Genomic DNA, 15,381 nt, shown 5'->3' with positions numbered 1-15,381 from the left:
TAGATAGGGTGTTCTCACAAATGAACCAGATCACGAAGATGTCATCAATGAATCTGAACCAGGTGAGGGGGTTTGGGATTCTGTGTGGTTAGGAACGATTTCTCTATATGGTCCATGGATAGGGTAGCATACAATGGTACCATGTGGGTGGCCATTGCCATGCTGTGGGTTTGTCTGTAGGTGATGACTTCAAAGAAGAAGTAATTATGGGTGACAATATAGTTGGTCATGGTGGCTAGGAAGGAGGTTGTAGGTCTGGAATCAGATGGGCACTGAGAAAGGTAGTGTTCAATGGCAGTGAGGGCACAGGTATTGGGGATATTAGTATAGAGGGAGGTGGCATCAACAGTGACAAGTAGAGTACTGTAAGATAAAGGAACAAGAACTGTGTAGAGCCAGTGGAGAAAATGGGTGGTGTTATTTATATAGGAGGGTAAGTTACCAGTAATAGTTTGCAGGTGTCGTCCTCAAGAGTGGAGATACTCTCAGTGGTGACACGGTAACCAGCCACAGTGAGGTATCCTGGACCAATGGACAGACAGAGACAGAGGTCACGTGTGTGGAGTTGTGCTTATGTAAATGATTGTGTGTGTTTTCCACTTCAGAAGAAGACTTTTTGGCTGAAAGTTGAAATGTACAGGTATAGCAGTCTTTTTAAGTGCCTATGTGCGATTCAACATATCCTCTGTAAGGTGAGTACCAATTTACCCTTTTGCTAATGTTGTTGTCAATCCATCCTGGACTTACCATTGTTTCTGAATGGCCATACCATGAATGAAAGTTGATTATCACTGTTCAGTGTTAATATGAAGTGAATATGACTGAGAAGTAAGGGGTGAAAGTTACTACCAAGCAAAATAAGATTTTTGTGATAATTCTGTCATGATATCCATAGAAAACTGGAATAAATGCAGTTAACATCATTTTCTTCTAAACTGCATGTGGTATTACCAAGTCAATACAATTCCTGACTGCTTGGTTTAAACAGCAAGAGATGTGTTGACTACCTATGCAGTGGAAAGTAATGAGCCTGTAACAAAGCCACAAGTGAATATTCTGCTACATTCAATTCCAAACTATAGTGTAATTTGTATGTCTGCAACTTACACAACTTGTTCTCAATTTCTATCAAATAAAAGCTGTTAATGGGCAGCATCTGCAACTGAAATTTCGCAAGATAAAACTACGAAAGGATGGAGACTGAGGGACATTACTGCTTCTTTAGTAAGAAAATAGCTAATTTTGGCAAGATTATACTGCAAGCATTATCAATTTGAGAAACTCATTTGGGAAAGTAGTGTCTTCCACCTTTAAAGGACACTCTTGCAAATAATGTACTACAAATCTTTGTTGTTTTGAACATTCGAGCATAGAAAATTTGCACATACCTTGGATACTGTTTCCTTCTGGAGCTACAGATGCAGGTTTTGTCATGAAGTCCTTCACATTGCTCTTTTTTATTTTGCCATTTGTCAGGTATGCCTCCAGCCACAAGCGATACCTATAAAATTGCTCAGTTGTTAAATTTTTCACACGGTCATTCTCTCTCTCCCACTCACCTCTCTCAGCAATAACATGTTTTAAGTATGAAAAGTAAAAAGAAAAGTGTTGGCTTGGTTTACAACTGAATATTGCTTGCGAACAGGCTCCTTATTGTACGGCAATGGTCTCTTTACACCTTAAACATTGGTTCCCTGAAATTGCTAATTAATCTTTAAGGTACTGCCAAATGGGGCGATTTCAGACACTGGGGGATTTCACACAGTATGGTTTATTTGCTCTTTCTCACTGCATAGCAATGAATTACCACTCACTTACACTTCTGCGTGCCAGTTATTTTAAGTGTGAGATTGTATTTATTACGATCTGTCACTTTTATTTTGGGTCAATTATGTATCTAGTTAACTATCTGATGAACAGTATTAGTGTTGAAAGTTCATGTAGTATCATCAAGCGGAAACTTTCTACTGTTGCAGCTGGTGGGAAGGTATTATAACCTCAGTTGTTAACGAGGTCGGTCTCCTATGTCTTTGAGACAATTCCTATATCAGTTCGTCAAGTTTTTCATGTTAAATTGTAAAATAATGATGACTTGTACAAAATTATGTACTGTGTGGGGTGGGAGGACATATAAAAGCATGAGAGGTGCTAAAGTACAGTGTAATTATGACATGGAACTTTTAGATAATGCTGTTCGTGAGATTCAGTGTAGCAAATTATTACACAGAAAAGCATGCGATTTGTGTAATAGACCTAGACTGACCATACAAAATAAAGTGCAGGAACTACATCAAAAAAGATTGGGAGGACAACCAGAACTAAATGAGGAGGGAGAAGAAGAAATGATGAAGCAAGGTATCTTGAGGGTTGCATATTGGGAATTCCTATTCACTAACTTGGATATTTATGTTTAGTGAATGGCCACCTCGATAAATCTGGCTTTTCTAACAATTTACCAGGAGTAGAATGGGAGGACAACCAGTACTAAATGAGGAGGAAGAGGAAATGTTGAAACAAGGTATCATAATAAAAATTGATCTTTAATATATGAAATTCACTATCTCAATCCTTATCACCTATTCATAATGATGCAGAACCTTAAAATGTAGGAAAGGCCAGTAAAATCTGATAAGAAGACTGTATAATTTAAAAAAAGTCAATTTTTGTCTGACTTCCCCCCATATACTTTGAAACTTCGGACACATTTAGAAAAAAGCATATGAGTCTGAAATCACCTCAATCCTTGTGGTGATTGTGGACACTGTTTGTCTATTCCAGCAAATACAGGTAAATATAGCAAATATAGGTAAATTTTAGTATATTTTATCTGTTACACATATACCCCATCAATCCTGCAACAAACAAAGCAATCTAACAGAAGCTACACAAGTTATGATTAGAACAATGACAAAACCATCCAAAATCACCTCATCTGAAGGTACCACATTTGTGAAACAGTAATTCTTCACTGCCTTCTACGATCCACAGGTAAAAAGTACAAAAATGTGAATAGCATCAATAAAAGAATACAGTACAGTACAGTACAGTACAGATGTTTTAATGATCAGTCTTTGATATTAGTATTATGGATTCTGTAAAGTAACCAACAAAGATTCAACTATTGTGGTGGTAAACGATACACCTGATTAGCAAACAACAAAATACACAATGATATATTTAACTACATTGTTATACATATTTATCACCATAGTTTAACTTCCAACTGAAAGTACTCATTATGTACAGATAGTTGAAATAATATTTAATGGCAGTTTTGTATAAGTCTTATAAAATGATGTACTGTAATGGATTATTTAAAATGAAAACAGTTATCTTATTCATAATATCCAGCATTACTTGAAATGCTTCTGTGTACAAAATCACTGAATTTTATCATTCGAGAAACATGAATCTGAATTCTGAATGCAAGTCACAGATCAACTATTTTATCAATGCAGCTTACAGTGTTTGAAAGTGATGATAATGATTATTATTTTACACACATTAATGGCTTCAATCACTCAGGTGTTGATTTATTCTTCTGTACAACTTGAAAGTCAGTTCCATTTGGGGAGTAAATGCATGGTTCAAACACTTTTTTGGTACAATGGCATGCTTTAAGACATTTATATTGCGTTATTTTCTGGTTTCAGTGCATATATTACAATGACTTGCATGATATCATCTTTTATTATTGCTTTTTGTATGAATTAGACCAAATTTGCATAATGTGAGTAAGTTCATGATTTTTCTCACAGTCTGTAAACGTAATGTGCTCAAGTGCCCTACTTCAGTTCCATACAAGTCAGTGTACTTCATACCTTCTCTCACCCCTGCCAGTCATTGCTATCAATGGCGAGTTGTGCAAATTCTTGTACTTGAGCTATGCAGAATGAAAAGTATTTTACCATCACCATAATTGCTCAACATACTCCCACACTCCTTAGCCTCTCACCAATTACCTCTGAGGTGAGCTCAATATGAAATTTGCAGACTGTAAACCAAGAAGCTAAAAATTTAAGCAGTTGTGTGCAGGACACTGCTTCATACAGCTACATGTAAAATATGGCAGCGAAGCATCCCTGAACTGTTTCCTTTCCATGTTTGTATTATGAAGTTGGTTGACAATGAAACACTTTGTCACCAACAAACGGAAGTGGCTGAAATCTGCACTTCCTGTAATCTGATGAACAGGGTACTTGACACATTTTTGTCGAATTATAAAGTTTAGTATGGCTCCTACTACGGCCGCAAGAAGAGAGGTCGTGTCCATGATGCAATATGGCAGCCAAGTTGAAAGTGTATAACGTGTCTCCACAAAAAAACGTAAATTTCATTAGTAAAAGGAAAATGTGTGCGAGTTGTAAGAATGAAATACTGAACATGAAAAAATGGATATCCAGTCTACAGTTTACAATCAATGCTCAAAAGGTGGAAATAAGTACACTACAATCTGAAAACATGCGACGCTAATGAAGAAAGAAGACACGGTTTCAGGAAAATGGAAGATAATGAGTGAAGGAAGTTGCACTCAGAAGGTAAAAGATCTGAAAGACAGTGAAAATTTTGTGCAAAAAAACTCTTTTGAAGTGCTTTCTGCCGTGGATTCAGTGAACACATTGGAAAGGGTGGAAAAGTTGGAAAACAAAGTAGGCAAACCGTTGTTTGTTGTAAGAAGGTCAAACAGTGAAAATACTGTGTCGAGATACTCTAAAAACTACGAAAATAAGTGCACACACCTACACTACCACAGACTTTAATGTAACAATGGAAACTACGTTAAAAAATATATCTCCAGCAAAACTGCAAACTGAAGAACATTTAGAATACGTGCGCCAAAAAAACAACACTAGTCAGGTGAGAAGAATAACCTTAAATCCTCTGGTTACAAAAAGTATGAAACACAATACAATCTGTGTGTTAGGTGATAGTCACAGCCATGAAATTTCTGCAATGTTGATGAGAACATGTAGTTTCAAGGCATCTGGTTTCATAAAGCCAGGGGCTCCATTGAGTGAAATAACAGACCTAACAACATCAACTGATGTAGCTAGTTTGAATAAAGACGATTTCACCGTGTTAATAGGAGGATCAAACGACGTCTATAGAAACAAGACATAAAAGGTTATTACAGAAATGAGGAAATGTTTAAATAATTTAACCCACACAAATGTACTCATTGTGAACATCCCACATCGTCATGATTTACCAACCTGGTCGTGTGTGAACCACGAAATTAATGTTGCAAACGAGTGTCTCACTGAAATATGCACTAACTTTAAGAATGTTGATATTGTAGATATAAACAGATTGGAGTGAAGGTTCCATACAGTCCATGGACTTCATTTAAATACACCAGGAAAGAAATTACTAACCAAAAAAACATTTACTTGCATTTCAAAGAAGAGTGAAGAAAAAAGTATGAGTGACAAGCAAACGAAGATTGAGAAGTGCTGTAGATGAGCTACAAGCTGTGCCATCAGCCAAACCCAAATTACCAAGTGGTTTAAACCGATTAGGCAAGAAACAAACAATCAAGTCATCAGCCAAACGAAAATTACGAAATGATTTAAACTGAAGTGGACAGATGTGGATGAAGCAAAACTTATACAATCTCCAGAAGTTAACTCACCAGCTGATTGCCACCAGCAAACAGAAGCCACACACAAGAAAGATAGCGAAAATTTTTTAGGGTAAGTGCTGTATTATAAATGCCATTAGATAAAGAATCAGAAATAGTTTCAACTGAAGTTACTAAATACCCAGATTTTGCTATACTACACCATAACGTTCAGTCACAAATAAACAAAGTTCTGTGATGTCAGTAAAAGTTAAATTGACTCAGTTGAAAGAGACTTTGAACTTTCCATTACCAAACTGCCAGAGCTTAATTTCATCGTTATTAACATATATAGAGCACCGAGTGGAAAACTATCAGTCTTCATGAATAAACTAGAGGTTCTGCTGAACAGGATCAGTACACTAAACATGAAGATAGTGCTTTGTGGAGATTTCAATATTGGTTTTTCAAAAGACAGCAGCCCCAGAGATGCTTTGATATATATGACCCCCACAATACACTGCCCAACAAGATTAACAGAATGCACAAATTCCATTATTGACCAAATATTCATCTCAGAAACAAATTACAAATGCACAAGCATAGTACTGAGCATGGGTTATAGTGATCATGAGGCACAGCTGCTGTGTATAGAAATGCCAACAAGTAGTAATAGTTCTGGAAAAGTAGTTGAAAAAAGAACCTTTTCCGAAGATAACATTAGAATTTTTAATCTCTTACTGGTGAAGGAAAACTGGGAAAGCATCGCCACTCAGAACAATGTTGATAACATCTACATGAGATTTCAGAGCATCTTTCTTCACTGTTTTAATGTAGCATTTCCAAAAGTAGTAAAAACAGTAAAACCTAACAATAATAAGCAATGTGTAACTAAAGGCATAAAAATTTCCAGTGTGAGAAACAGATTTCTGCAGTACTGTTGTAAGAAATATAGAGTAACCCAAGCATTCACAGATTATACAAAAGCCTACAAAAGAATCTATGGTAGAGTAGTCAAAGAGTCAAAAATTATGTGGAATGACAATTTGATAAGAAACTCATCTAACAAAATGAGATCCACGTGGAGAGTTATAAAGAAACAAATTTGTAGTTCAGTGCCAAAGAAAAAGAATGTATCATTAACACTAGAAGGCTCAAAAGCCACAGACCCTAATTCAGTTGTGGAAAAATTCAACGAATACTTCACCTCACTAGCTGAAGACCTCATTCAAGTACACAGTCAAGGACCAGTCCCAAGTTTCTCCAGCAAGTCAGTGATCTCAACTGCTTCTATGTATGTACATGAAACAAACCCCAATGAAATTATAAGTAAAATTAAATCATTAAGCAATAAAATGTCAAGTGGTATTGATGAAGTACCTGATTTCATATTAAAAGCATGTGTTCACCACATAGCAAACCCCTTGGCAAAAATTTTCAACCTCTCTTTAAAGCTGGTGTATTTCCAGATATTTTTAAAATTGCAAAAGTTTCACCACTGCTAAAAAAACATTCTTCTGAAACATATCAAACTACCGACCCATGTCACAGTTAAGTTCCTTCTCAAAAATTCTAGAAAAACTCTTCTATGACAGGCGTTTAAGTTTCATAAATAAATATGCACCTCTTACAGCATAACAATATGGTTTTAGAAAGTCTAAATCTACACAGACAGCAATTTTCAAGTTCTTAGACTGCATTTTAAAATCCCTTGAACAACATAAATTAGCTGCAGGTATTTTTCTAGATCTATCAAAAGCCTTCGGCGTCCTGGACCATAACGTTCTCCTTGAAAAATTAGAAAGACGAGGAGTAAGAGGTGTAGCACATAGCTGGTTGTGTTCATACCTAAAAACTGCAGGCAGAAAGTATCACTTCAGTATGAATTTAACAAAATGAATGAAACAAGAAACAACTCCTTCTTTCTATGGAATTACCAATAAAATATGGTGTACCACAGGGCTCAATCTTAGGTCCACTACTCTTCTTGATTTATTTGGACGAATTAGTTGAATATATGAGTCCCACAAAAACTATCCTGTTTGCTGATGACACCAGCATATTGCTCACTGGATCCAGTCCACAAACTTTGTGGTCCACAGAAAAAAGTTCTATGAAAAGACTTTCTGAGTGGTTCACAAACAACAGACTCATTATAAATACTGATAAAATTGTGTGTGTAGATTTTCATTTAATTCCTCCAACTAATCAAACGTCTATTCAAGCCCAATTAAAAAATGATCCCCTAGAAAATGTAAGTATCACAAAATTTTTGGGTCTATGGGTTCAACAAGACTTAAAGTGGGACACACACATAAATAACTTGTGTAGAAAACTATCATCTGTATGCTATGGCCTAAGAATTTTAAAGGCTACAAAAAGCAAAACAACAGTACTGCAGGCATACTATGCACAGTTCCACTCACTAATCAGATATGGAATCATTTTCTGGGGATACTCAACTCACAGTTTAAAGGTTTTTAGAATGTAAAAAAGAGCTTTAAGAATAATTTGTGGCCTTAAAAAGATGGAGTCCTGTAAATCCTATTTTACTGAGCTTGGTGTTCTAAATGTTCTAAGTTTATTCATTTACGAAACTATCTTGTTCACTTGGGACTACCTCCTGAAAACAGACAAACTGCTACAGAACAAAAATGTACACAACTATAGTACCAGAGGGAAATCAAACATACATCAAAAATATCACAGAACAACCACCTATCAGAGGAGCATAATTAACATTGGTGTAATACTACACAATAAGATACCAGAGGAAATAAAAAATGCTACTCATTCAATGTTTAAAGTTAAACTAAAGGCACTTCTCATAAAGCACTGTTTCTATTCTGTCAGAGAATTTCTGAATATGTAACAAAATTAATTGTAATAGGTACCTAATTTTAGTTAGCCTACTATTTTGCTAATACTATGCATTATCTTTGACTCTTGTCCAATATCAATTGTCCCATTTGAGCTGTACGATAAAACTGGACCAATAAAAAATCAATCAACCAATCAAAACAGATCAAGGGAAATGGGGGGGGGGGGGAGTTTTTTGTGACAAAAGTGTAACAAGATTCCAACTTTATCTGACTTTGTTCAAAATTTCTTCATTTGAATAAGAGCCTGCTGCATCTTTTGATGAAGAAAGATCATTTTCTATCTATAATAATGTTCTGTCAGATAAATGGAAGAGTCCAAGTTAAGAATATTTGGATAAATTAGTTGTTTTGTACTGTTTTAGAATAAAATAGAAATAAATACAGAGCTGAATTTTGGTATCATATATTTTTATTGTTTTGTTGCCTCATTGTGCTTATTCAGGCATATGATGCTGCATAAATGCATTATTGTTTTACATATGATAGTGCATGAACATCCATTGACAGGATGGAACATATATATAATTTGTGCCACATGTCTTCTGGTGCCTAGATGATTCACAATGCCTGGCAAAATATGTATACTTCCAACAGAATGGAACGACTGCCCATACAGCCAGATGAACCTTGGAGCACATTTAGACACTATTCACGCCTGGTGGAGTTGTTAGCAGAGGTCAATCTGGTTGTGGCCCTAGCTGGCCACCCAGGTCACCTGATCTGTTACTGTGCAATTACTTTGTGTGGGGAGACCTCAAGGGTAAGGTGTATCACAACAACCCTCATAGTTGTCAAGAACCACAGTAGAACATTTCATATGACATTGCAAGAATTTCCTTTGACCCGCCTTCAGAAACTTGCTTACCAGGGCCCAAAAGTGTCAAGACCTGAACGGTGGTCAATTTCGACATCTGCTATCGTCAGGTTAGTATTGAATTTCCTTTCCTCTGGTATACTTCTCTGTATCCTGCAACTCTCTTCTCCAGGCCCCTTTTATTTGCTCCAACCTGTATGTATCAAATATCGTGGATAGATACTTTGTATTCTTTTGGCCACACTACATATGGGTCTATTGATCTATGGAAGTTGTCATCGTTCTTGGTCCTTTTCCTCATCTGCAAAAACAGCATGAAATCTTCCTCCAGTATTTCAGTGAACTGATGTTCAAACATAAATTGCTCTGAATTTTATTTTAGTTGAAGACCTAGGTTGTTCTGTCAGTGATGAGAATGTTAGAGACAGAGGGGAACCTCGCATTAGAGAAGGATGGGGCAGGAAATTGGCCGTGGCCATTTCAAAGGATGTAACACAACATTTATAGCGCATTTTTAGGGATTATAAGGAGAATCTAAATCTGGAAGATCAATGGAGGATTTGAAGCCCACTGTCCCTGAGTGGAAGTTCAGCATGTTCATCACTGTGCCACATCACTCAGACGTCAGTTGAAACGTGTTCAGAAAGTACTCACAATATGCCTTAGGACAACTTTACCTCTGGTCAACAATGTATCTAAAAACAACTACTGTTACTCATTTCACAATTTTGTATCTTCCTATAGGTAGTGTACCATAGCTACTTTGAGGCAATAGTGAGATACCACATTACCTTTTGGGGAAATGCTAGCAATTTGACAAGAAACCAATTATTAGCATTATGTGCAGTGCGAAGCCAAGGGAATCTTGTTGGCCACTATTAAGAGGCCTAAACATACTAAGTGTTCTCTCGCTGCATTCTTATGAAATACTTCTTCTCACAAATAGCCATCCAGATTTGTTTGCTCCAAACAACTTTCAGCATGGATGTGAAAACTAGAAACAAAGAATGTTTCATGCTTTCTACCCATAGTCTCAATCTTTTCACACAGAAGCCACAATATATGCAGTGAAAATATAAATTAGTCAAAAAATGACATAGTTTCAAAAGACTGAGCCTGATTCAGTAAAAAGAAAGTATATAGCATCTGTTACAAAAATGCTGTTATTTTAATGATTAATTTTTTAATGGTGATCTGGCCATTTGAGCATGATAAAAATTAATAGTACACATATATTCAGATATTTTATAATTCTACTAAATGTTGTATTCCATGTACAATCCATTATAGTGGTAAGCTTGATAGGTCTCCCTTACACTAAATCAATGATTTAACATGTATGTTATAAAACAATAAAATTCTGATTCTGATGCATTGGAGCTCTCATTTAATATAAAGACAGACTAACATTAAGCACTTTTTGTTAACTTCAAAACTCATTTATATCTTGTGCTTTGAGTAAAACTGATACTTTTAAACTGAATATGTAGTGAAAATAATTAAATAGATTAATAACTTTATTCTACATCAATAGGAACACTGACCTGGTTCCTGGCTTAAGATCTTGGATTATAGCCTTGGGTGGTGCATCTCTCTTGACAATTTTGAAGGTACTGAAGTCTTCTTTGCCAGCATCACTCTGATATATAGCACGAAATACGTTGACATACTTGTCTGGTGGATAAGGGACGCCATCCCATTGTATTTCAACTGAAGTTGCTTTGAGCTGGGAAACATCGACTTTTAATTCGAAGAAGTATGGATCTGTAACAAAGTCACAATTTGGTAGCCTCCAACATGCATGCGTGCACACCCACCCACCCACCTGCCCTACACACACACACACACACACACACACACACACACACACACACACACACACACACACACACCAGTAAGCATAATTTATTTCCAGTTATTGGTGTATGGAGAAAACACATGAAATATATCTCACTGTTTGCTTCCCTAAAAAGTGACCTTTTCCTCCTGGATCTTTTCATTATTGCATGCATGAACTTTCATTCTTCTCACCACTTCCCTCACAGATTCTATCAACATGTCCCATTTCCTTTGTGGGTTCACTAAAGGATGTACTGCTCTTTTAGATCAGGGTCATCAAACTGTATCAACACCATATCCTACTGCATCGAATGTATTAACCATGTCCTTCACAAGCTCTCTGTAGTTCCTGTTCCTTTATTACCTGGTGTTCTGTTTGTCAATATGATGCTACCACCTTCTCTGCCAACACCCCTGAAGGGCACTGTCTTGCCATCAGTGATTCCAAATGTACAAAATCCTTCCTGGTAACCATGATCAGTTATACCCTCACCCACTACAACTTTTTTTCCAGGGAAGCTAGTCTAAGACATTGCCATACACAATACCCACCTCAGGCTACTTTGGATCTCCTTGAGGAATAATTTTAACCTACTGATAATCCCAAACACCAAATAAGATTTATGTTTTTTGGATGACATTACTATGATTTGAGCCCCTACCTTAATTCTCATGGTACCTAAACAGCTTCTCCATTTCCTTCATATGATCCTTGACATATGTTTACCTCTGTTTCATCTGTTGCCCTATAATGATCTTTGTGCACTAACAATCATATCAGTCCACACCAAAAGCTGTATAACCTGGTTACTCACAGATACTGCATTTACAATGACCAACAATCAATCTCACAGAATAATTAATGGTTTGCAGGGCCCAAAAGGAGAACTCCTTTATTGCTAGGTACAAGACAAGGACAAACAAATTAAATTACATTTCCCACCAAGGCTTCAATTACCTTCAACTTACCCTAAAATGGGGAATATCCTTCCATCTATTGTTCTCACCCTTCCCACAAAGTGCTACACTGTTTGCCAACCAATCTACACAATATACTGCTCTGTTATCATGCCCCTACTGTAGGACACTTATCACTGGAAAACAAATCCCTATGCAAAACCCAAGTGCTAGACCTGATCCATACATCTGTCAACCACTTTCTATTCTAGCACCGTTACAGATATGTTGTAATCCTCAATGGCTTCTAAACAATATCTTTAGGCTAACTAAATCACGTCGCATTCTGTGCCATAACATTTTGTTTAACACTGCCTTAACAGACATACTTTGATCTTTATGCATTTGATCTTCTTCTCCTTAATTTTGGGTATCTTTATTTTCCTGAGAATGTATTTGCAAAAGTTTAATGAGACAATGGAAGATCCATCTTGATCATATTTTTAATGTATAAACTTTCAAATTTTTCACACTTTGGCTATCAAGTAATCATCAAAAGCTGTCAGATCAGGAAACAAGAATGAGATGTAGTTAACTTACAGCACAAAATGTTAATACTGTAATGTAACATATAACTTTGTTTAAGTGATGTGTTGCGAAACCATCTGCTGACCAATGAATGATGACTGCTACAATAAAAAAGTTTATTTAAGTAATGAATTGGTATAGACTGCTTTTTTTGGAAGTTTGTTTTCCTTATGTGCATGTACCCTGGAGTGGATGGACACAACAAATCTGCAAGCCATCTTACTGTGTTCATGGTACTTTCCCATTGGGCAGTTTATTCTGTGTCATCGGGTCTGCCTTGGAGATATGATGGAAGAAGAACAGCCATGACAATAACAATGACATCACAGGAGCAAGAGAGACACTGCTGTCTGTAAAATTCAATTGCAATCGGTCCTTCTTAATGTATTTGTGATGTTCTGAATAATGAGCAAACTTTGTTATGCAAGATTATTGTAAATGAGACTACAGCATATGACACATTGTGAGAAAAGAAGTCTGACCAAGATATATTGGTGAGTTTGTACAAATAACAAGGTGAGCAAATGAATAATGGGAAATTGTAGCTCCTGAGCAAACTTTACATCACCATATCACGATAACAAGCCCAGGTTGTCATAACACACACATACAAAATTGAGATACACCATATTAAGAGTAGACTGATACGCAGTATCTTGTCAAAAATTTCAGTGTGCAAGAGAGGGACAGATTCTGAACATGGCTTGATACCCAAAAACACAACACACAAAATGTTAAAGACTGTACAGTGAAAAAGCACTCAACAATGAGAGTTACATTGTCTAATGGAATTATGATTTTGGACTCTCTTAATGATTTTATATACATTTCAGACCTGTCATTCAGTTGAAAAGTTGTGAAATTGCTCTGAAAGATTTGTCAATCATGCATAATTTCTTTGAATTAAGCTTTGCTTTTATTTGAACTTGAGTAATTACAAAGATTTCTCCTTCAGCAATTTCTTCAATATCAGAAGAAATGTATTGTGGCCAATTGCTGCCATCTTCATCTGGCGAAATGCAAATTGATGTAACAGTCAACAGGGACATAATATGAATTCAATTTCCTTTGCAATGTAAACATCTCTCTTTTATCAGTCACTTTAGATGCATGTTCAATTGAACATTCTATATAATATATTGAATGGTTATGTTTAAACTTATGCCACATGAGCCAGTGTAGACAGAAAACTATTTATCAAATGTCAACCCAACTTTATATTAATGTTCAGATTGTGTGCTGCAGGATTTGTGGTGTTAGGATCATGATCTGCTGTTAGACACTGGTACTGCTATAGTGAAGTAGGCTGAAACACAAGCATCAGTTTGGATTACAAAGTTGCAGAGAGTCAACATGGGTCTGGACAAGGTGAGCAGAGCTTCACTTGTAAAGCTGTTTTATCAAAACAACAGCAATAGTGTCACTACTCTTTGTGAGTACTGACACATTAAAAGATTATTGAGAGGTCATCATTCCACCCCAGAGTTGAAGAACATGATTGAGAAGTTCGAATTAGCAAGTGATTTGAAAATCATGCCTGGAAGAGGCCAATGGCCAACTGCATCACAAATTGTTGAAGTTACTGTTGCCATGGCCGAGAATGTAGGCCACAAAGTGTGATCTTCAAGTAGAGCACAATCTGTGTCATGACAACCAAAATTTTATGGTCCACTGTTTGAAAAATGCTGCAAACAACTGTGAATGGTAACTGTACAAGCTCCACAGTACTCACCAACTTTTACAACATGATGCAGACATTAAAGAAGAACTTGCTCTTATGTTTCTTGCAAGGGCTCCAGCTGATGACATGTGGCCTTGGAACATTTTGTGGCATACTGAAGCACCTTTATTCATTTTTCTCTTCCGCATGTTGTTACAAAGTTTCATTGTCCTACAATCACCTGTTTTTCTTGGAGGCCTCTCAGGTAGCAAAAATCTAATTATAACCACCCTGTATTTCAATAATATTATTGCATTTGTCCATTTCTTGTGTTTAATTTCTGTTCTGTGAAGGACTATAGACATAGTGTACTTTTCATTCCTTCATTGTTTCCTCCTACCAAGAAGGAGAACCTTTAATCTTGTGGAACAAGTGGAGATATACACTAAGAAAATATAATAATGCAAAGTCCAGGTTGGAATATCAACAATATTATGAAAGGGATATTGCTACTTGCCATAAAGATGACACACTGAGGTGCAGATAGGCACATCATCTCCCCCCCCCCCCCCCCCTGCCTCAACGTTCTCCTGACTCTGCACCTGGCAGCCTTGAGCCTTGTTCTGCCTCCATCAGACACTCTGCCAGACAGCAGTCAGTTCTCTTCCGCCATCTGTAGCCTTCCTGTCCTTCCCCCTTCCCTTCTCCTCTCCAAATTGATGGTTCCATCCACTGCAGTTGAATTCTGGCCACAGACAGCAGTCATGTGAGTGTGGTAAGCTGTGCTTGCTTGTGTCAATGCGTGTACATTTCATTTCCGAAGAAGGCTTTGCCTGAAAGCTCAGCCTTCTCTTTGTACCTGTCTGCAACTCAATGCGTCTTCTTTATGGTCAGTAGTGATCTATGCTTTTCATACTGTTGTTAACACAATAGAAGCAACTTTTAGAAGGTGTGTATTGTATTTACAATAAATCATCATTGTCTGGCCTAATGCTATTTATGCATATGCCACTTAAAGTAAACCTAGTACATTAGAAGGAAACTGAGTATTTTGAAAAGTATATGCTGCTTCTTAGTTGCATTAAATAGCTTCTGTTTTTACTTCTGTTTATACATTAATGCCGGCCGCTGGTGGCCGAGT

At 36.7% G+C, this 15,381-nt stretch overlaps 1 protein-coding gene across 3 annotated transcripts in view; it reads right to left on the bottom strand.

Annotated features, from left to right (window-relative positions):
* The window catches only part of LOC124608658 (putative epidermal cell surface receptor), a 412,883-nt gene that overhangs the window by 34,391 nt on the left and 363,111 nt on the right, over positions 1-15,381 (bottom strand). For all 3 annotated transcript variants that reach the window (XM_047140005.1, XM_047140004.1, XM_047140006.1), the window contains 2 exons: positions 10,801-11,020; positions 1,389-1,501 (listed from right to left, as the gene is read on the bottom strand). In XM_047140005.1, the coding sequence (XP_046995961.1) occupies positions 1,389-1,501; positions 10,801-11,020 (333 nt within the window). The remainder of the gene's footprint in view (positions 1-1,388; positions 1,502-10,800; positions 11,021-15,381) is intronic.

Source organism: Schistocerca americana, chromosome 1, assembly GCF_021461395.2.
Source record: "Schistocerca americana isolate TAMUIC-IGC-003095 chromosome 1, iqSchAmer2.1, whole genome shotgun sequence".
NCBI classification, from domain to species: Eukaryota; Metazoa; Arthropoda; class Insecta; order Orthoptera; family Acrididae; genus Schistocerca; species Schistocerca americana.
The sequence above is the reverse complement of the archived record's forward strand: the minus strand, read 5'-3'. Positions and strand labels throughout refer to the sequence as shown.